The 24,586-nt window shown below is 39.8% G+C and overlaps 1 protein-coding gene across 1 annotated transcript in view; it reads right to left on the bottom strand.

Moving 5' to 3' along the window:
• LOC126474902 (protein bric-a-brac 1) overlaps positions 1-24,586 on the bottom strand; it is a 261,416-nt gene that overhangs the window by 49,204 nt on the left and 187,626 nt on the right. The window contains exons 6-7 of the mRNA XM_050102399.1: positions 6,007-6,119; positions 5,798-5,885 (exon numbers count right to left, since the gene is read on the bottom strand). Of these exons, the coding sequence (XP_049958356.1) occupies positions 5,798-5,885; positions 6,007-6,119 (201 nt within the window). The remainder of the gene's footprint in view (positions 1-5,797; positions 5,886-6,006; positions 6,120-24,586) is intronic.

Raw genomic sequence — 24,586 nt, 5'->3', positions numbered from 1 at the left:
ATGTCACACTGTGACACATAGCCATTTTTTCCCTCTAGAAAAACATGGCTCAGATACAGTTACGCAGCTCTTTAGGCAGCACTTGCCTTTTTTCCCAATCCCAATATTGATAAAAGACTACAACCTTGGGTGGGTAGCACAGTCCTTGTGACCTGTCATTTAACATAAAACAATATTGCTGCCTGTTAATCAATGCTATAAGCAATTCTTGGAACACCATTCCGTTCACTGGTGTACCACATCAGACAGGCATGCAAATAGCATTTATGCTAGCACCCAACAATGTTCTCACTAGATAGCGAGGGGCACATAAATTGCAACTCACGGAAAATGTGACACCTCCAGCATTGGCACAAGTAGTGAAAGTATTCTGTGTGTGTGTGTGTGTGTGTGTGTGTGTGTGTGTGCATAGTCAAAAGATTTATCGTTCAATTATGGTGGTTAATACTTCCCTTTTTCATAGTTTCTTCCATTTGTTTTGCAGCAGACTTTTAAATTTTCAAGTGAACAGAATAACACTGAATGACCAAACTGTGACACATGGCAAACATGCTTTATCTGCAAAGTTTCTGATGATCAAATGTATTTTTTTGTAATTATTTTAACATTTTACATTGTGATGATGCAAATATTTACAGACATTTACTAACTAAATAACGATGATAACTGCAATAAAGTTACACAAATTCCAAACAGAATAATTTTACACCATCTTTAAATTAACACTTTAAATGTTTTTTCTATGTTTCCGAATATTTGAAATATTGTCTAGTCTCAGCATGATTTAAAACACAAATGATGATTTTTGTGCTTGCATTTAAACACTGACTAAACCTTTTTATATACTTAATGTATGCTGTTTTTCATGTTCTATTATTGTGATTTGGAGTTAGGTCATATTAATAAGATTTGTGGATTTCTCTCTCTCTCTCTCTCTCTTTGAATTTCCCATATAATCTTGATCGTTAAGACAGATCTGATACTTCTTGAACAAAAGTAAATCTACCTCTGTAGCTGAGTGCTCAGCACATCTGACAGCATCCAGAGAACCCAGTTTCTATTACTGGTATTGCCAGGGATTTTTCCTTTGCTGGAAGACTGGAATGGGTCTACACAGAGCTTTGTGATGCCAATTCAGGCACTACTTGAATAAAAAGTCTAGAAAAATGATAATGGACAGGATGGTGGTGTGCCAAATCTATATCCTTCCATGGCATTATATGACAGAGGATAACACAGTGGTTGACTGGCATCGCAGTTAGTGTGGGGGCATAAGCAAACCATGCGCACTTACACTTGACCAACATGGCATAATTTTTTTTTCTGTCAATAGTTCTCTACAGGTTGTTGCATGGCCAGCAATACTCCGACATTGCCATGATGTGGAACAAAAATGTGGGAGAGTCAAGAACATAGTCTGCTTGGAGTGAGAGAGTGGGAAATGGATTCCTACAGGACAGATGACAGATGTAATCAAATAGTGTTTCCTCAACATTTGACTTTTGATGAAGTTTTATATTTCTGATGACATCATCTGTGTCCATAGCTTGAAATACTGAACATAATTATGGGTGGATAGAATTTTTTTGCAACTAAGGTTTTCACCAAAGCGCATTTTCATAAAGCCAACAAAGTGATTGTGAAGCAAACTTGGGATATTTAATACAAACTTTTATTGCCATGAGTGATTTATTCAGGACAGCAAACCTATGCTACTTAATTTGAGACAACTAAGAAGCTCATCTCTCTAATAATGAACTTTACCATAAAAAGACAGGACTGTGATATCAAATATAACTCAATTCTCGCTAATAGTATACACTTTCAATAGATGTTTAACCATGATTTAATTTAGAGCACAATAAATCCACAGATGTGAGCTCCGATACTTGTAAATCAGCACAATGCCTAAATTTTAATGAACTATAACAGTATCAATAATAGCTGGACACCTCTTAGTGGACATAATATGGGGCGTGTCCACCTTTGCTTTTATAATGGCCTGAACTCTGCTGGGAACACTTGAAATAAGACGTATAAATATATTGAGAGAAATGGTAGCCCATTCTTCCTCAGAGAGGGTAGTAATGTTGGTCAATGGGGTCTAAAGTGAAGATGATGTTCCATCTCATCCCAAAGGTATTCCACTGGGTTCAGGCTGGGACTCTGTGAAGGCCAGTCCATTTCAAAAATTTCTTGCCCACGAACAACTGCCTCAAAGACACCGGTTTATGACAAGGACCAACGACATGCTCCAGACTGTTTCTCTACAGCATGCAGTACACAATGCCGCAAAATATATATATATTGATCTGCACTTAGAATTTTTTTGAGCGCAATAAGGCGATCACACCATAACCTGCCAATGTCATACCATCTCTTCCATACTTCACTGCTGGCACTAGATGATGGCATGTAGTGTTCTACAAGTATTTGTCAAACCAAACGCCTTCCATTGGAATGTCAAAGGGTCATTTCAAATCATTCACTTCTACACATCTACTGCCCAGTCGCATTGCTCTTTACACCACTTCAAGTGTTACTTAGCATTGACTATAGAAATTTGTGGCTTATGAGGAGCTGTTGGAACACTGTACCCCATTCTTTTAACACTTTCGAGACCAGCCACTTAGAAGAATGTTGGGTCTAGAAAACCAGGCATTTATGTCGCTATTTAAAGCAGCACTGGCACATATGTAAATGATGTATCTTCAAGACCAATACATGCTAAAAAAGGGCCAATCTTCAAGATTTATTTTTCATATTTACTTTAGTTCTTTTATTGATTACAAATTTCAAAAATAAAGGTCACAGAAAGTATAATTTTCCTTCCAAAACTCCCAAAGAAGTGCAAGATGAGTTACTGAGCAATTTCGTCCTCTTAAGCTTATAAAATTTCTTGCTCACTCAACAAACGTGATGTATTTGCTGCAGAATTACAGTAAACTGTAAAACCTTATGAATAAAGACACGAAATTAAGTCCATACTATCATATTGACTCAGCCATTCATGACAGCAACTGTTACATTCACTAATGTTTCTTTCAAAATAATTCTAGAAACTGACAACAGAAGGCAATCCCGGAGCAGGTCGTCAGATATCTTTACTTTGTCCTTATACGAAATGAGTCCAGTTTTTGAACAATAGGTGGCTCGCGCATCGAGAAAATTGCGTCCGACCTATACTCCGCTGCAGCCTTTTTAACACACAGTTGCAAGCTGAGTTATGCTTAGACTTCCAAAATGTTCACTCCCTGCACATAGTCACTGAGCTAGCTAGACTGCTGGTAGGATGAGTGATTGGTACCACTGATTTTTTACAAGTTTGTTGCAACCACCCTTAGCAATGCTCGATAGTCTCTATCCGACAATACGTGGGGCCTGCCTGGTCTTGGTTTAGCTGTGGTCGTTCCTTTGCAATTTCACTTCAAAATCACGTCACCAACAGTCAACTTGGGCTACTTTAGAAGTGTTGAAATGCTCCTGATGGGTAATGACTAATCCACAATCAAAGTTACTAAGCTTTCCTGACCCATTCCGCTGTTGCTGCTTCTCTACTGACAACACAATACTGCCCACCTCCTTTTATACTGGTACGCCTGCCTATTGTGTCATTTGGTGGCCAAATCCACATTACATACTGGTATTCAGATACTTTTGATCATACAGTGTACTTATAGGGGACTTACACTGCGTTAGATCCTATTACATATTTAATACTGACCAGGTGCCAATGGTCAAGTTAGTTGTTATATGGTCTGTATCACTTCTTTAAGTACTATAACATCACAATGATTTATATTGAGGACAAGCTGCTTGCATGAAGCTTAGATAAAAACTGCATCTTCTGGTATTTTGTAAAAATTTCCTATTGGCACAACCTAAGATATTAAAAACTTGGATAATAGCATCTCATAAATGATTTTCCTTTTGATCATTATTTCTTGGTCAAGGCAGCAGCCTTTGTTCTGAAACATCATACTACAATATCAATATTGTTACATATGCTTATCACATGAGCTCTCTGAAATAGCCTAGGTATAGAAGGAGCATATGGGAGGAGGGACAAATTTTGGCAGTAATGGCGTATACTGCCTCATTTATTTAAACCTCAGTACTGTGGCAATACAATGTTTGGCCAAAACATTGTGAACATCTGCTTATTAACATGCTGATCCACCACTGGAATGCAATACAGCTATGAGTTTGTAGGCATGGATTCAACAAGTCCTTGGTAGGTTTCTGGAGGTATGTGGCACCGAAGGTCTATGAAAGGTTATGCAATTCCTGTAAATTATGGGCAGGTAGTTTATGATTGTGAAGCTGGTGCCTGTTAAGTGTCCCAGAAGTATTCCATCAGGTTCAGATAAGGTGAATTTGGTGGTCAAGAAATCAATCCGAGCTCACTATCATGCTCCTCATGTATCATGATTTTGGCCTTTGACATAAGACAGTTAGTTATCTTTCTGGAAGATGCTGTATCCACTTGGAAGGATATCAAACATGAAGGAATGCAGGTTGTCTGCAATAATGTTCACATAGCCCAAAGCCGTAAGGGTGGATTCAATTACTATAGTGGCATGCACATAATACTGCAGCAGCATGATGCGTTCTATGCACAGAGAGATGAAGAATACTTTTCAGCATCGCCAGTGTGTTCACAGGCTTTGTTCCACACCTCATGCTCCAGTTGTTGCCTACCCTGGTAACTGGCAACAAAGGTGTGAGTAAAACACACACACACACACACACACACACACACACACACTGTTCCTGCTTTTTGACTTATTAGCAGAATTTATATGTTCAGAAAACTATCACTATCACTTCTTAAGGCAGTATTTGTTCCGTTTACTCTATGCCACCCACAGTGAATAATACAGTGGTTAGGTAACCTCAACAAATCTAAACTAACATGAAAATCGAGGCTAAATATTTCACACGCTCTCCTTGTGTGTGCTAAAGGCAGACACGGCATAATGATGCTATTGGATGAAGCATCATGTGGTACATTGCTTCTTGCCACTGCACATCGTCCCACCACCCAGGTTTATTATGTGCACACCACTATACCACAGGTCTCACCACAGGGGTTGAGATGGTTGGATGATACTGCCCCCACCGACCTGTGTCTGTGGGGCAGTGCATGTTTTGGGCAGCCATTCACCTGGATGACAACGAATTTGGACACAATCATCTACCTCATGTAACAAGGAATGTGATTCTTGAGGACCCCATGATCACTGCAATCATGATTGGTGAGTTACTGAGTTAACAAATAGGGGACATTTGCTTCAGAGCCCCCAACTGCTGAATGGTGGGCTTTGAAACACTTGTGCCTGCGGCAGTACTGTACCCTGCTGTCGGATTTACCACATATTGCCACCTATCCTGCTTTACAGAGGGCGCAAACTTTCACTTTCTGTGATAAGTGTGTGTGTGTGTCCAATATCTTGTCACTTCCATGTGGTTTCATCATCCTTCTAACACTTTACAGAAATTCTCATGACAGCGTCACATGAACAGCAGAACAACTTTGCAGTTTTTGAGATGCTCATTGCTAGGCACCAGGTCAAAGATGCTGATGTCAGTTTTTCCTTTCATTTCTTCTCCATTTATACATTTTTATTTTTTTATTTTGCCATGTCACTTGCCTGCAATGACACCAGGTACATACTGTCTCCTGATAGGCAGTAGTCACAACGTTTTGGCTCATCAGTGTATAGAGCCAGGTCTAAAGTCGGTACACTGTTATGGCATATAATACTGAGAGGTGAACAAACTGCTGACTACGTACCAGAATGTCCTGATGAGGACGGTATGAGGCCTAGAAGCTCTGGAGTAATCATCATCGTGTGCATTGTGTGATCCTCCTCTCCCACATTCTAGAACATAGCAAATTTATAGTTTGTAGACAGTTTGTACTAATGCAAGGACTTCAGACAACAATTAGGGTGAATAAGAAAGAAAAAGCAGAAGAAGAAATGAGAAAGAAGAAAGACTTACCCGCTCTGACATGTGGCTATCAATATCTATTGTATCAGCCTGCTCCATAGCACGGAGAGTTTCAAACTTCACTTTCACATTTCCTTGTTCATCACAACCAACGCCAGAACTTTCTGAAAACAAAAGGTAAATTTATTTGAAGTACAAACAAAACATGCACATGTACAAATTAAGTTGGTTGCTTGACCATTTTTAAATATATTAATTTTTTTATATGTGATTACCCTATAATTGAAAAGTTCAAAACAGCTTTTTTTAAATAATTTATCTTGCACCTTTACTGAGTGGCGGCCATTTTCATTTGTAAGCGCGCGACGATGTTTCAGTTTAGAGACATGAGCAAAAATATGAATATCACTGCACTGGGTTAAGTTATTTTAGAGAAGTGTCCTCTGTTAAATCTGAGCTCAAGAGGGTAGTTAATAAGCCAAAAACTGATTATTTTAGGACACTCCTCAGAGACATACTGGAGTGATGTTTACAGTGCTCATGGCAAGAATTAAAAATATAACAGTTTTGCTAATAAAGTGCTTGCTTTATTTGAACACTGTTTTTCCCCAAAACTAACCAAGGTTAGAGCAAAGTCTACAAAGAAGCCATGGATAACTCAAGGAATGGGGATAACTTGTAAAACAAAAAGAGAACTGTATCTGTCAATCCGAAACAATTCTGATGTTGGTGCTATAGCACATTACAAGAGATACTGTAAAATATTAAAGACTGTAATACGGACATCAAAGCAAATATATTACAAGGAAAAGATAGTCGTATCAGATAACAAAATAAAGACAATATGAGATATAGTGAAGGAGGAGACAGGTAGAACCAGACATGAAGAGGGACAAATAGCATTAAGAGTAAATGATACATTGGTTACAGATGTGTGTAGTGTTGCAGAACTTTTTGACAAACATTTTATAGCTGTTACTGAAAAGGTGGGGTTGTCAGGTTCTGTACATGCTGCTATGGAATGCCTCAGACCAGGCATTTCAAGTAACTTCCATAATATGAAAATTGACCTTAACTACCTCAGCAGAAATAATGTCCACCACTAAATCTTTAAAATCAAAAACATTTAGTGGGTACGATGAAATATCAACAAAGTTAATTAAAGAATGTAATTCTGAGTTAAGTAACATATTAAGCTATCTGTGTAACCAGTCGTTTATCAGTGGAATATTTCCTGAAGGGTTGAAAATATGCTGAAGTCAAGCCACTGTTTAAGATGGGAGATAAAGAAATAGCATCAAATTTCCATCCAATTTCACTTTTGCCATTATTCTCAAAAATTTTAGAAAAAGTAATGTAAAATCGGCTTTATAGGCATCTTAACACAAATAACATACTGTCAAAGTCGCAGTTCGGATCTCTAAAGGGTTCTGATATTGAGAAGGCTATCTACATTTACAGTGATAATGTGCTTAATTCATTAGACAAAAAACTGCAGGCAATTGGTATATTTTGTGATCTGTCAAAGGCATTTGACTGTGCAAATCACAATATCCTTTTAAGCAAATTAGAATATTATGGTGTAACAGGAAATTCTGCAAAATGGTTCAAATCTTACATCTCTGGCAGGATACAAAGGGTGTTATTAGGAAAGAGATACGTATTACGCTATCAGGCATCATTCAACTGGGAAATAATTACATGTGGGGTCCCACAAGGTTCCATTTTCGGGGCCTTACTTTTTCTTGTGTATATCAATGATCTTTCATCAGTAACATTACCAGATGCCAAGTTCATTTTGTTTGCTGATGATACAAACATTGAAATAAATAGAAAATCAAGTGTAGTCTTAGAACGTTCGGCTAATAAAATATTTATGGACATTTATCACTGGTTCCTAACCAATTCTTTGTCACTAAACTTTGAAAAAACACACTACATGAGGTTCAGTTCAGAACTTGAAAGGGGTGTCCCGCAAGTATATGCCTAACATACGATGACAAGCAGATAGAAGAAACGGACAGGGTTAAATTCTTGGGATTACAGCTTGATAATAAATTCAACTGGGATGAACACGCCACAGAACTGCTGAAGCGTCTTAACAAATCTCTATTTGCAATGCAAATTGTGCCTGACATAGGGGATATAAAAATAAAAAAGCTGGCATACTATGCTTACTTTCATTCCATAATGTCATATTTTTTTGGGTAATTCATCAAGCCAAGCTAAAGCTATCCGGGCATAATAACGTCCAGTAAGAGTTATAAGTGGTGTGAACTCAAGAACGTCCTGCAGAAGCTTGTTTAGGGAACTAGGGATACTAACTACTGTTTCCCAATATATGTATTCCTTAATGAAATTTGTCATTAAAAATATATCACGTTTTCAAACCAACAGCTCAACTCATAGAATCAATATTAGAAATGAGAATAATCTTCACAAGGATTGAAAGTCACTTATTCTTGCACAAAAAGGTGTGCGTTATTCAGCAACACACATTTTCAATAACTTGCCAGCAGCCATAAAAAGCTTAACAACCAATGACATTCACTTTAAGAGAAGCCTAAAGGATTTATTGGTGGCCAACTCCTACTACTCCATTGATGAATTTTTCAGTAGAACCAACTGATTTGTGTGTGTGTGTGTGTGTGTGTGTGTAAGTACAATCTAACTTCTGCACCATTTCAGTGCAGTAATGTGTTCATTGTAAATAAGTATTATAGTAGTTCTATTACATGTTTATTACCTTATAAAAAACACTTTTTTATTTTAAATTCAGTGCGTTAGTGTTTGTAAGATGATTCTTTCACATACTGTTCATTGGGGGGGGGGGGGGGGATTATTGTTTTTCTGTCATGTTCTACACCCTGGAGGACCTCCTCACTATGGATCAATTGGAATGAAAGTAGATGTAATCTAATCTCTACAACATTCTCTATTACACAAAATACCCTAAATTCAAAAATAACCAGTCAAAATGACCTCCAAAGTTTGGTATCCAAATTTTCAAAAATACAATTTTTAGGTGCAAAAATAACAAACAAGGAGTGATTTATGAGTCTCTATTTTTTGCTATAGTTAGTTATCATACACTACTAGCCTTATATGGAGCAACAACACTTACAAATGTTTCCTTAATTTTTTATGAACTTTCGAAACTTGAAAATTTGTAAAAATTTCAGCATTGATATCTGACTGTGAACAAAGATATGAATTTTTGAAAATGAGGAGATAATTTACATTACAACTGATTTTATGGCTGTTGCCTATTCATGTGTGATATTGGCAGGATATAATCAATTATTATTGAAGTAAGGTACTGACCTATATACAAAAAGTGGAAACATCACTGAAATTAACATTTATATTATTTTGACATACTTAAAATAATTATTTTCAATTAACATCCTACGAGATGCGACTGTTCCTAAACCTGGTGGTGAATGTTAAGAACACTTATTTCTTCAGACAGCTTCTGTGATATAGACTAAGACCTCCCAGTTGCTGTGGCAAGTTCAAGCACTGAAAGTTTCCTTAAAACATTTTCCATTGGTATCCAAACTTTGTCACTAGTAGATTTCTTGAAAGATGTTCTTGGGCCCAGGATGGTAAAAGTGCACAAAAACATCATTGTTTTCCAAACTTATTCTTTCAACCTCTGCAAGCCACCACTGTCCACCATACACAACTGCCACTATGTCATTCAACGATAAAGACAGAGATGTAATTTTACTGCCACAATGATCCTCATAAATTTCAGTTTCAGATGTTACATAGCATCGAACTAAGTTTTCTGCAATGCCAAGGAATTTGTGGAAATGCCTTGCTCCTTTTATTGCTATACAGTTTTCAAATATGGTTTGAAGTGTTGTTTTCATGTGCAGAACCACTTCTTCTTTCTTGATCAGAAAATAGGTAATGCCTTAAATATTATCCTTGCAAAACACATACATGTCCTGTACTGTGAGAATTTGGTCTGTGGTTTATCTTTGTAGGCTGGCTTTACTTACTTCACATTTTGTTGTACCTCCTACTCCATCACATGCATTTTTATCATGGCAAGATGCAAAAAAGTGCCATTCAGCCTCCAACCCAAAGTCTGCTTTGTGGTTGCACAGATTTGAAACATTCTTTTTGTTCTTATACTGACTACCACTTGCATCTGAAAAGTATATCAGCTTCTCAACCTTGGCAAAATTTTCTCTTATGTAATTTATTACATACTTTTGAAACATATGTACAGCCAAAGTGTTGTGCTTTAAGTAGTCGCTTAGAATGCAAATTGAAGAACTGCTAACTTCATCTTTCTCATTTTTAAAATAGAGAAGGCTGCACTGTTGCCTGGTCATTGACCCAGTCGTACACTTGTATTGTATCCTGAATCACAAATGTAAAATTGTCTGCAAAATCAGCTAGCACTATGCATTCAGTTCCATAAAGTTGTGCTTTTTTGTCTGTCAAAACCTTACTTTGGGTTTTAGAAACATAGTGGTGACTTTTGAGGTTTTTGTAAGTTATCGATTAAAGATTCCAAGTATTCTTCCTGAGATTTAACCACTGTTATCATTTCTGCCCTGTCAGTTGTTTGAAGGTAATACTGTCTGGCATTTCCTCATCATAATTGTGAAACAATTCAATAACGGTTTCCTTATCAGGGCATTTATTACATAAACTCATCATGCAGTCATAACTGTTAATGTCACAGATCATTAAATCTAGTAACTCTTTGTAGTTAAAATCACTGAGTTTTGCATCTGCGATCATTGGCATTTTGATGATATAAACAAACACATACAGAGTGTGTCCCTGAGGATCTAGCCAAAATACACCACTTTGGGTGAAAGTCACAAAATTTTGACCTTCCAATTTTGCATTCAGGATGAGAATTTTTGAAAGCTACATAAAGTCCATTTAAATCTGACAGCACTAGTCCTTTCTGCTTTGTTACTTTAACTCCATTTATGACAACTCTTTTGCTATCTTTGCAACCTGGGCACATTCTACTGTTTTCATCATCCTCAAAAAATTGCTGGATCTTTCTAATCATTTCTTCACTTATACCTACTCCCTTCTTCTTTCCTAAAACTGGAGGAATGCCTTGTTCTTTCACTAATTTTTGAGTTAGTTTAACCGAATGATGAGAAATGTTCAATTCATGAACAATTTTTTCTCTTGACCATGAGTCAGGGAGCAAACTTCAAAATTTTTAACTCTTTCCGCTTTAGATGTCACTGAACATTTAATTTTTAATTTCTCTATTAAGCTCGAATATTCAGTGTCAGATGATGTTGGTGGTGGTAGGTTTTCTTCTTCTTTAGAAATAATTTTGGTATCTGTATTATTAAAGCCCGATTCCAAGTCTTTTCTAATTTTGTCTGAAATTTGTTGTACCTTATTTTCAATAGCTGCTTTTTATTCTGCTAATTAACTTTATTGTTTTTGAAGCAGGAGATACCTCTAACTCAGAACAAGCAAAATCCAATATGCCAACAGCTTCCTCATTAGGAATACAAATGTCATTAACAAGGTTACATGATTCCGGTTCTGAATTCACAGCAAATATTTTTGAGTAACAATTTAGGCACAGGGAATTTCCAGGAATCACATTACATTTCACTTGGGAAGCTGTTTCACTCTCATATAACAAGGACAAATGTCCAAGTTTAATTTCCCTCAAACCTTTCGTAATGGGCTTTTTATGAACTTGAAGTGGATCTTCCAAAAATGTGGTTGTACTTCAGAATATATTTCTTCTCATGATACTCACACACTGATGTTACAGAAGAACTTACTCGAAATTTAAACGAAGTTTGTCGAGCTTCATCAAAGTCATTGACATTTTTAAAATTTTTTTAAACTGAACTGTAAACTGTTTTGTGACACACGTCACTTGCTATCTGTCCAACAAAGCACTTGTTCATCCATGTTATTACATTCCAGTTAATCTCTCAAAATTAATTACAAATTACACACAGAACAAAGTGCATCACACATTCTACACTCTCGTTGAAGTATGTACATCCACTCTAACAGAGGTTTCAGAGCAGACTGACTATAAAAATGCCACACCCAGCAATAATGTACTTCTTTATTGAAAATAAACCTAAACATAAATGGGCATTTTTATTACAATAGAACAAAAGCGAAAGCTCCTATTGTATAATATTGCATTATTAAAAATATATGAACTAAATGAATATTGAGTGATGGTGTTAACTAAATATATGTCACAATTAAATTTTATTACAATGAAACAATAAACCATTTAAATAGGCAACAGCCATAAGATCAGTTGTAATGTGAATATTTCCTCACTTTCAAAAACTCATATCTTTATACACAGTCAGATATCAATGTTGAAATTTTTACAGTATGTTGCTATCATATAGGTGTACAAACTGTGCAAAAATAATATTTTTATGTTCAATCCCACCCGAGATAACTAACCCAAACTTTACTAAAAAAGAAAATTTTCAAATTTCAAAAATTAATAAAATATTAAGGAAACATTTGTAACTGTTCTTGCTCTATATGAGGCTAGTAGTGTATGATATTTAACTACAGGAAAAAAAGACTCTCATAAATCACTCCGTTTGTTATTTTTGAGCCTAAAAAGTGGATTTTTAAAAATTTGGATACCAAACTTTGGAGGTGATTTTGACTGGTTATTTTTGAATTTAGGGTATTTTGTGTAATAGAAAATGAGACAATGTTGCAGAGGACACTTTTTAAAAAACAATCATGTGAATTGCGATGTTGTAACTTAACCCAGTGCAGAGATATTCAAATTTTTGCTAATGTCTCCTGACTGAAAAATCATCGCGCACCTACAAATAAGAATGGCCACCATCCAGTAAAGGTGAAAGATAAATTATTTTAAAAAACTGTTTTGAACTTCTCAAATATAGGGCAATCACGTATAAAAAATATTTAAAAAGGGTCAAGCAACCATCACTGGACCACATCATATGGATTGACCCAGTATGTCACATACAACTGCATGTTACAACAATCTGACCTCCACAGCAACATAATAAATGTTTCCCCTAAATACATCTCTGTGCTTGTTTGAAAAAAAAAAAAAAAATGGTTTTTTGGTAAAAAAAGTAATTCTTACTGTAATCCAGTGCAGTATCAAGTGATACTAAAATAAGAATCAGCTTAGTGTTACCAATGCAATTTCAAAATAACTATTACAGCCTACATTCATTATCTCATGTACACAATTGACAGTAATTTAAATCATATTTTAAAATTCTCATTAACAGCAATCACTTACTGAAATGAACTGATGGACCTAATGCCCATGTATCAACTGAACCAGTCATTTAAACTTCACTTGGGTGTTAGCGTTAGTTTGATTTGTGCTGCTGCTAATTACACAGTGGTGTGGTGCAGACAACACAAGTTTATGAATTATTTTATGATACGGCATTTATGTGGAATGTAGAGCATCAGTGGTGCACTTCCTTGTAACATGGACTGTATCCACTAATTTCTCTTAAACATAGTTCTTGATAATGGTTGGCTGGAAATGAATATAGTCCTTTTAATGCTGTACCTTATGTCTACCAGTGTTTGCCCTTCAGCAAGCAAGAAAATAACTGCACATTCATCCTACTTGGACGTATATGACAATAACATTGCCATAGTTCACATTCCTGCTTTTACTGCACTCGCACACTTGCATAGGAAAGTGCCAAATGCTATCCTAATCCCTTGTTTACATGTTGGTGCTTACATGCTCATATCGGAGCGGAGCTCTGTTACATTGTAGCTATACTGCAGCAACGCCCTCAAATGGAAACTTTTGAATCACCCGTTATATTTTTATATATATTGTGGATTGGTGATATCAGATGGAAAGGATATCCTCTATATTTTATTTATATAGTTCATTCACATTCTCTCTCTCTCTCTCTCTCTCTCTCTCTGCCCCCCCTCCCCCCCCCCCCCCCTCTCTCTCTCTCTCTCTGTCTCTCTCACACACACACACACACACACACACACACACACACACACACACGAGGGGGGGCAGGATGGAAAGATCTTTCGGGGGATATGAGGTGAAATTTGTGTAAAACTTTAAGAAAGTTTTCGAGGGAAGCATTTGCCTGAATATCCATACCTGGAAGGGCTTACTTTTCTACAGGGTCGATACAGTATGTATAATTTATGTAACTTTCGTGGGGCAGGGCATTTATATGTTTTATTGATATTTTGGTTGAATTGGTAGGGCTTGTACATTTTTCTAGGGGCCGGTAGCTTTACTTACTATATTTGTCAACATGTAAAATGCACTTTTCCCCCTTCAAAAATATGCTCAAAAACTGGTGTGTGTCTACAAAAATGATCATTTGTCAAGTAAAAGCAAGATCCACTGACAAAGGGATTGCCAACTTTACTGGATCATCTTGGTATTCAAGATTTATGAAGAGGTATTATCGGCTTTGTAGGTGGACCAAGACAAAAATAACACAGAAGTCGCAAGCCAAGTACAAAGAACAAATTGCTGAACTTCATTGCTTTGTTGTTAACACAAGGAAAAGAGAAACAACAGAGTCCCAAAACAGCAAAACTTTGAACTTTCACAAACTGGAAGCATGGATGACATTTCCCTAATCTTTAATGTGCCTTCTAATAGAACTGTGTATTCCAAGGACACAAAAAGAAATATTCTTAAAACTTCAGAGCATGGAAAGCCCCATTACACAGGTTTTTTTTTATCCTGCTGTGTTGATGGGAAAATATTGCTGCCACTTTGGACTTCTAAAAGAAAGATGCTTCCTAAGGAACGATTTACGAAAGGAGTAATGTCCATATACGTCATACTGGCTGGATAGATGGGAGAGGAATGAGGTTGTGGATAGATAAAATTTGGACTAGGCAATCTGGAGGCCCACTGAAGAAGCCTGTATGTTAGTACGGGATCAGTTTCGTTCTCACTGAACAGAAGATGTTAAAAATAGACTGAATGACTTGAAGACTCCGTTAGCTGCAACTCAAAGAGGGCTAAGTAGTTTACTTCAACCATTACATGCGTGTATCGAAAGACCATTTAAGGGACTTATGAAGGAGAGGTGGAACAGATTTTGAAACCACACCATCAAGAAGGAAAAAAAGATCTAGCATTTATAAATTTGTGAGAGGGTCAAAGCTTCATGGCACTCCGTAAAAACTGAAACAGTGGTTAAATTGTTTAAGAAGTGTTGATCAATAATCTGGCTGTGTGTGTGTGTGTGTGTGTGTGTGTGTGTGTGTGTGTGTGTGTGTGTGTGTGTGTAGGGTGGGGGTGGGGATGGGGGTGGGAATCCCAGGTTTTTCCCATTTAAAAATACACTCTCTTCTTGGTAAAAATGCACTATAACCTGGATGAAAGTACATTTTTCCACATTAAGTAACAATACACTTTCCCTTGGAGCTGTAAAACATATCATCCCTTTCAGTAGTGCAGGTTTTATACACAAGCATAGGACTTCCTGGCACTCCCAGCCAAAAAACAACACATTCTGGAAAGACTTTTAATGTGAGACAACACAAACACTGCTTATTTTGGTATTATGAAAAGTATAAATATGAGTTTACCAAATACAGCATTGTAGTTTCTGAACACAGAACACCAAAATTTAAGAAGTGTGATGCCCATGTTATGATAAGGAAGCAGATACCGTAGCAGTGCCACGAGTAGTCCGACAATGAACTTCAAATTCGGGAAAAATATGGTCTGATAATATGTATTCTTGCTTTGCGAAATACTGTTACCAGATAATATTTTTTTGTCAAGAAAAGCTAAGCTTTCACATGTAACACTGGTCGCCAAACCTTTTTTTTCCCCTCCCCCCTCTCTTCATCGACTGTGTGGTAAGGCAGGATCCCAAGACCACAGCTTAAACTACAGCAGCTGAATATTTCTAACAAGAATGATTGTAAATTTCACTGCTGTGCTCTACACATTCCTTGCATTACCCTGCTGAATACAAAGAACTGTCGATTATGGGTGAAATTGCTCAAGAACTCACCTTGCACTTTTTATGTAAGATACTTGTACTTTTTGCCATCATTACTGCATAATTTGTAGTCTCTGAAAGAACTAAAATAAATATGAAAAACTAACCTTGAAGATTTTTTTTAAGATGTGTGTTACCCTATAAGGTATATCAAACATGAATGGGCCAGTAAAATTTTAAATGATGGCATAAATGGCTGATCTTCTGAGCCTGAAATTTTTCTCTGTGTCTGGTCCTCATGTGCAAGTTTTGGAAAGAGTCAGATGCTCTATGATTTAAGAAATTCATTGCACATTCTCACATATAACATACTTCCTCTTGCGTAAGAGGAAATTTACTTTGGAAGTAACACTTCTCAAACTACCATTCATAATATATTCCCGAGACCTGTTGCAAATGTGAACTGTTGTAACATAATGCTCTTCGAAAGAAGTTTGTTGTTACAAAGTACTGCATAATCTTTGTCCTAAAGCCTTTGACACATTTTGCTGTCGGCAGATGCTTGTACAGCCACTGTATTTTGTTGGTGTAAATAGTGCACTTTATGTCCAACCAAAGTTTTTTCCCCCCCACGTTTATATTTTATTGCTGCAGTATTATTTTGCAGTAGTGGGGTAAAGTCAAATTCTCTGTTAGAGTATCTGTTCTTTCCACTCAAAATTATAGAAATTTAATTGAAAATTAAAATAATGGAGAATTCCTGGAATCCTACAAAATTTCTGTGTATTTCCTGGATTTTTCCCCAGATGAAAAAATCCCTGGATTCTTCACAGGGCGTATACACCCTGGTAATGCACTGGAAGCTGCAGAGGATAATTTATTGTATGGGGAGTCAGATTTTGATATGGCGGCTTCAAGTATTTCTTCCTTCAGCTCTGAGGGTGAATGTTGCAAATCTGAGGATGAAAATTGCAAAGTGCCGGCCGGAGTGGCCGAGCGGTTAAAGACGCTACAGTCTGGAACCGCACGACCGCTACGGTCGCAGGTTCGAATCCTGCCTCGGGCATGGATGTGTGTGATGTCCTTAGGTTAGTTAGGTTTAAGTAGTTCTAAGTTCTAGGGGACTTATGACCACAGCAGTTGAGTCCCATAGTGCTCAGAGCCATTTGAACCAAAATTGCAAAGTGAAAACTTTTTCCTACTTATATTGCGTAAATGTTTGATGTACACGTATGTATGTGTTACGATTGTTTTGCAGCAGATATATTACGTGATAAACCTTTTTCCATTAAAAAAAAAAAAAAAAAAAAAAAAAAAAAAAAAAAAAAAAAAAGGCATCTTTAAAGTGGGGTGCATCTTTTATGCCAATGCATCTTATGCCCTGGGAAATATGGGGTGCATCTTTTATGCCAATGCATCTTATGCCCTGGGAAATACGGGGTGCATCTTTTATGCCAATGCATCTTATGCCCTGGGAAATACGATAAGTAGAGCTCATCCTTATTGCATACCAATGAGTAACTTTCTTGGATTATTCCAAGTTTCAAGTTGTCAACTCCTAGTACCCTAGACTTTTATTTGTAGTATGATCAAATAACCTCCTTCTTCCAATCCCTTCCTTATGTTTTAATAGTGAGAACTGATCAGGTATTTCTGGTGACAGTATTATCACTCTACACAATAAACTTAATTAAGGTGACTATCAACAGGATTTAGAACTGGTTCACATGCTATTCTGGGAATAAATTATTCAAGTTGTGCCGTTATATTGAACAATTACAGGGATTCACTTATGATGAATATGAAGTTGCACATCAATTATAATTATGTAAAATTGTTAAACTTACATTGAAACAGGTTTGTTTGAGCTCTTTCTTTAAATAGTTTGTGGCTGTAGCAAACATGGCACTGCATATATAGAGGAAAACAAGTGTAATGCATGTAATAGTTCATGTAGTTATGTTCACTTGTTCATAGTGGCAGCAGATGAAAAGATGTAGAAACTTTGAGGGGTGAAAAACAGAACCTGAAATATGCATGAAGAACATCACACTAAAATTTCTGCCCCCTCAATGTTGTGACTAATGAGAAAATGTGTTGTGTTATAGAATTACGTTATTCTGCAAACTCATGTTTTACCTATGTACTGTAGACAATATTTTCCTTTGCTCGTATTTTTGTAACTTCTCTTTGAGATACTCGTTGGGCTGCGGGTAGCTTTGGGGACACAGCAGCCGATGGTACAATGTCAGAGCATGTGGAGCAAAGAGACCTCATTGCCAACCGCAGCATCAAGGAATACACCAGATGGAAGACTCCGTCAACCCGGGTTAACAATGGAGAAGAAGAAAATTCTGAATTTGTAATTAGTCATTCTTTAGAAAAACGTCTCACTGTATTCTCTGGTGAGACATCATTGCTTGTGTAACCAAAGCTGGCAATAAATGAATTTGACAACACAAACTTCAGGTCTTCTGCTTTAAGTGCGCTGGATAAGCAACTATTTTGTTGAGTAGTATGGTTCAAGAAAGTACCACACAACTTGTCACACTCACCGTTTAGATCATACAAATTCACGTGGCACACTTCCCCCCCTTCAATCAATATCCACACTCTTCCACATACTGATGATGTGTCACCCTGACTATGCTAGGATTAAGGGTAACAGGTAAATTGCAAGAACGGAACTGGTTTTCATATTTAAATAAATTCCAAACCGAATCACCACGCCACTGCCTCACGTAATTACTACCAGCAGATATTAAATTCTTCCATACAACGACTGGTCTCTGCATTGGCAGGGCACAGTGACACATGGTTGCCAGATAGCAGGAGCTGTTTACCAGCGAGATGCCGTAGCCCTGCTAACAACCGATTTAACATTATGGGCTACCAAAAAGCCTGTAATATACTGCAAGCAGTAATCGTAGCATATTATATGTAGGAACTGGAAGATCACAAAAACTGCCAACTCTGCCCAAGTCTGACACAAATTGCATGTAAACAGAACATGAGGAGTGACAAAATGTATTCGGTACTACATGTCAGTATGGATTAGCTCTGTTGAGAATAAGAAATTGCAAGAAATATGAAAACTACAGAGTCAGCAAAAACATGCAGAAAAATAGGCAGATGTGCAAAAAAACATTTCTATGGCTTTTCAGTATTCAAAACTCTTGCTTGTGCTGGTTATACTGTATACTGTATCAAGTTCACAATTGGGCCCCAAAACCTGGAGACAGTGGTAATGTGTGCTTTTGTGAATGAGTGCTTTTTTCCTATTCTGAAAGAAGGACTTTTCTGCCCAGAAACTAAAATGTTATGTAGTCCTTTCCACTGTCTTTGTTTGCAACTCGGTGCCTCCTTCATGTACATGGTGAGTAGCAATCTATCTTTTCATACTGCTGTTGGTTGGTTGGTTTAAAAGTTCATCGGTCTCTTGTTCTGTATAAAACAATGCTGTAATGGTGAGAATAAAACGAATGAGACTGACAACACACAACGGAATGAAAGGAAAAACCACAAGCATGAAGGAAGGGCAACAAACACTTTAATGGACAAAAAGAGGTCAAGAAAATGACAGAAACAGGTAGAAGAGATTAAAACGACAAAGCAGATTACCATGGCTGGCTGACCATGAGAATAAAAAGGAGAAGCCAGCTACTTTGCAACACATTAAAACCTCCACCCTAAAGGCACTAGGGTAGAGGACACAAGGGACAAAGGACATGCGCTAAAACTTAAATCAAATGATAAAACCCACCCTCATGAATAAAACTTAATCAGCCGATGAGGCTCTGTCAGCTAAAATTAGCAGCAACAAGTCCGATAACCCAAGATTTCATTGTAGGGCAGTCAACAAGGGACATTGGACCAGAATATGGGCCACTGTCAACCGGGTGCCGCACTGACACTGAGGCGGGTCTTCATGGTGCAAAAGGTAGTCATGGGTCGCCCAAGCGTGGCCAATGCAGAGCCGACAGAGAACCACAGAGTCCCTACGAAAAGCCCACATGGAGGACTTCCACACAGTCATAGTCTCCTTAATGGCACACAGTTTGTTGTGCATACTGAACCTGTGCCATTCCGTCTCGCAAAGCCGAAAAGCCTTGGGGCGTAAAAACAAATGCAGGTCAGTTATTGGAATGTCGATCTCTATAAGTGGTTTCTGTGTAGCCTGTTTGGCCAGCCTGTCAGCAAGTTCGTTGCCTGGGATTCCGACGTGACCTGGGGCCCAGACAAACACCAACAAACGACTGGACCATTCCAAGACATAGAGGGACTCCTGCATGGTCGCTACCAAAGGATGACGAGGGTAGCACTGGTCGATAGCTTGCAGGCTGCTCAAGGAGTCAGTACACAGAAGAAACAACTTCCCAGGGCATGAACGGATGTGCTCAAGAGCACGAGATATAGCCACCAGCTCTGCAGTGAAAACACTGCAGCCATTGGGCAAGGAATGCTGTTCAATATGTCCACCATGGACATACGAGAAGCCGATGTGACCGTCAGCCATTGAACCATCGGTGTAAACCACTTCGTGGCCTCGGTACATGTCAAGAATCCAGAGGAAGCAGGCCAATCTGTTGGCCTCTGGAAAAGACTGTTCAGATGGCAGGGTTAAATGAGTCCTTAGGGCCATGTGAAAGTTCCAGGAAAAGCCGTGGCGTAGGTGTACACCATGGAGGTATACGTGTATGGACCTCAAGTATAGATGGTAAAGGCAAGGACACCAGTTTGGATAGAAGGGATCGGCTGTGAACTGCAATTGTAAGTCTTTTCCTGGGCCACCAATGCGTGAGAACCTTCAATGGAGGGACTCCAGCCTCCACCAGGACGCTGGTCACTGGACTTGTCCTAAAAGCTCCCGTCCCTAGTCGAACGCCACAGTGGTGCACTGGGTCGAGTAAATGCAACAGTGAGGGTGCCACTGAATCATAAACCAGACTCCCCTAGTCAAGGCAAGTTTGAACAAGGGCTCTGTAGAGCTGTAGCAGCGTAGAGCGATCTGCACCCCAAACGGTGGTGCTCCGGCAGCGGAGGGCATTGAGGGGCCGCCAGCATTTCCGCTTAAGCTGAGGAAGGAGAAGTAGCCAAATCAACTGGGTGTCGAAAACCAGTCCTAAAAATCGATATGTCTCCACTACAGTGAGTGGATCATCATTAAGGTAAAGTTATGGTTCCGGATGAACAGTACGATGCCAACAGAAGTGCATAACTCGCGATTTTGCGGCCGAAAACTGGAAACCATGGGCTGCACCTTGTAAATGGCTCAGCAACACCAGTACTGGTGCAGCAGTACGAAATGCAGAAGTCGTCTGCATACAGGGAAGGTGAGACAGACAGCCCTACAGCTGCTGCTGCTAGACCGTTAATGGCCACTAAAAATAGAGATACACTCAATACAGAGCCCTGTGGGACCCCATTCTCCTGGATATGGGAGGGGGGAGGGGTGGGGGGAAGGGACTATGGGAGGCACCAACACGGAAAGTACGAAGCAATAGAATATTCTGGATGAAAACCGCGAGCAGGCCTCGGAGCCCCCACTCGTATAATGTGGCAAGGATATGAAATCGCCAGGTAGTGTCATATGCTTTTCATAAATCAAAAAAGACGGTCAAGCTGTTGACCTCTGGTAAAGGCTGTTCGGATAGCAGACTCGAGGGACACAAGATTATCAGTGGTACAGCAACCCCGGCGGAAACCACCCTGGCATGGAGCCAGTAGGCCATGTGACTCGAGGACCCAACTAACCGCCAACACACCATATGTTCCAGCACCTTACAAAGAACATTGGTGAGGCTGATGGGCTGCTAGCTATCCACATCAAGTGGGTTTTTACCGGGTTTGAGCACCGGAATGATGGTGGTCTCCTGCCATTGCGATGAAAGACACCATCACACCAGATCCGGTTGAAGAGGACGATGAGATGTCGCTTGTAGTTGGACGAGAGATGTTTCATCATCTGACAATGGATCCAATCTGGCCCAGGAGCTGTGTTGGGGCAATGTGCAAGGGCGCTGAGGAGCTCACACTCTGTGAATGGGGCATTACAGGGTTCACAGTGGGCTGTAGTGAATGAGACGACTTCCCTTTCCATCTGCCATTTAAGGATGCGAAAGGCTGGGGGGTAATTCTCCGATGCAGAGCCTCGAGCAAAGTACTCGGCAATCACATTTGCCTTGGTAGATAACATGCCACCGATGTTAATGCCAGGGACACCTGTTGGGGTCTGGTACCCAAAACACGTCTGATCTTTGTCCAGACTTGGGAAGGTGTCGTATGGCACCCAATGGTCGAGACGTATCTCTCTCAAGACTACTTTTTCAGTCTTTTTATAAGCTGGTGAACGTGGGCACAGAGCCGTTTAAAGGCTATTAGGTGGTCTAGGGAAGGGTGCTGTTGATGTTGCTGAAGAGCTAGCCAACACTCTTCAATTGCCTCAATGACTTTTGGTGACCACCAAGGTACTGACTTTCGCCGGGGGCACCCTAAAGACGCGGCATCGCATTTTCCGCTGCAGAAACGATCGGTGTAATGACCTGCTCAACCACAACATCAATGGCACTATGCATGGGAGATTCAACGGTTACAGCAGAGGTGAGGGCTTCCCAGTCTGCCTTGTTGAAAGCCCATCTGGGTAGACGTCTTCCTGTCACGCTGGGGGAGTGACAGGAAGATGGGGAAGTGGTCACTACCACCACACAGGTCGTCTTGTGTTTACCAGTGGACAGATGGGAGAAGGTCTGGGCTGCAGAGGGGTAAATCAATGGCTGATTAAGTGCTGTGAGCCACACTGAAATTTGTGTGGGCCCCAATATTTAAAGAAGCAGAGGTCGAAGTGAGACAGTAAAGTTTCGACATCTCTGCCTCTGCCAGTAAGCACGGTGTCACCCCACAAAGGGTTATGAGCATTAAAATTTCCCAAAAGCAGGAAAGGTGTAGGGAGCTGAGCAGGAGGAGGAGGAGGAGGAGGAGGAGGAGATTAGTGTTTAACGTCCCGTCGACAACGAGGTCATTAGAGACGGAGGGAAGGAGGGGGAAGGAAATCGGCCGTGCCCTTTGAAAGGAACCATCCCAGCATTTGCCTGAAAGGATTTAGGGAAATCACGGAAAACCTAAATCAGGATGGCTGGAGACGGGATTGAACCGTCGTCCTCCCGAATGCGAGTCCACTGCGCCACCTCGCTCAGTGGGAGCTGAGCAATCAGTGCAGTCAGTGCGTTCACGGGCACTGCACCATATGGAAGAAGATACGTTGCAGACAGTTATTTGCTGTGTTGTCCTTATCCTGACAGCCACAGCTTCAAGAGTGGTGTGAAGGGGCACAGGTTGACTGCATACCAGAGTTTAGGACACAGACACAAACTCCACCTGACACTCTATTATAGTCACTACAGTTCTTGTAATATCCCCCATAGTCGCGGAGGGCAGGGGTCCGCACTGCCGGGAATCAGGTTTCCTGGAGGGCAATGCAGAAAGCAAGTGTAAAGCTTAAGAGTTGACGTAGCTCAGCCAGGTGGTGGAAAAAACTGCCGCAATTCCATTGGAGGATGATGTGCTCATTAGATTGGGAAGGCATGAAACACACGATCAGGCTGTCTATGCCGCAGGGTCACCTGCTGCCACCGGATGAGTACCTGTGCGATCAACATCCATTGTGTCTGAGGCCCCAGAGAGATCTAGGTCCTCAGCAGATGTCAGAATCTCCACTTCATCCTCAGATGCAGAGCTTGTAGGTAGCGGTGGTATGGGTGCCACCACAATGTCTAGGTTTTTGGGGGTCTTCTTCTTTTTTGTTTTCTCTCACTGACACCTCTGAGAGCCAACTGTAGGCCGTGGAATGGAAGGTGCTAGAACCATTATCGTAGCGGCCGGCGTAAGTGGATATCATACACACAGGATGTGGCCTCTTGTATTTTCGCTTAGCCACAGTGTAGGTCAGTCGGTCCAGGGTTTTGTATTCCATGATTTTCCTCTATTTCTGTAAGATCCTGAAGTCTGGCGAGCAAGGTGAATGATGCTCTTTGCAGTTGACACAGATGGGAGGTGGGGCACATGGAGTATTGGGATGTGATGGATGTCCACAATCTCACCATGTGATGGTGGAAGTACAGTGGGAAGACATATGGCCAAACTTCCAGCACTTCAAGCACCACATTGGGGGAGGGATATATGGCTTGACATCACAGCTGTAGGCCATCACCTTGACCTTCTCAGTTAATGTGTCACCCTCGAAGGCCAAGATGAAGGCACCGGTTGCAACCTGATTATCCCTGACGGATGCGCCAGCCGAAACGAACACCTCGCTGCCCTAAATAGGCGCACAGCTCATCGTCAGCCTGCAAATGAAGGTCCTTGTGGAATATAATTCCCTGGACCATATTTACGCACTAATGGGGCGTGATGGTAAGAGATACATTCCCCAGCTTGTCACAAGCAAGTGATGCCCATGACTGCACAGAGGATGCTGATTTGATCAAGACTGACCCTGACTGCATTTTGAACAAAGCCCTCCATCTCTCCCAGCTTGTCCTCTAAATGCTCCAACAAAAAACTGAGGCTTCATTGACATGAAAGATTCCCCATCAACTCCCGTACATACGAGGTACCGGGGCGAATAATCTCCGCTGCCATCCTTAGCCTAGTGATCCTCCCATGGTGTGGCCAGCGAAGGGAACGAT

The sequence above is a fragment of the Schistocerca serialis genome, chromosome 4, assembly GCF_023864345.2.
Source record: "Schistocerca serialis cubense isolate TAMUIC-IGC-003099 chromosome 4, iqSchSeri2.2, whole genome shotgun sequence".
NCBI classification, from domain to species: Eukaryota; Metazoa; Arthropoda; class Insecta; order Orthoptera; family Acrididae; genus Schistocerca; species Schistocerca serialis.
The sequence above is the reverse complement of the archived record's forward strand: the minus strand, read 5'-3'. Positions and strand labels throughout refer to the sequence as shown.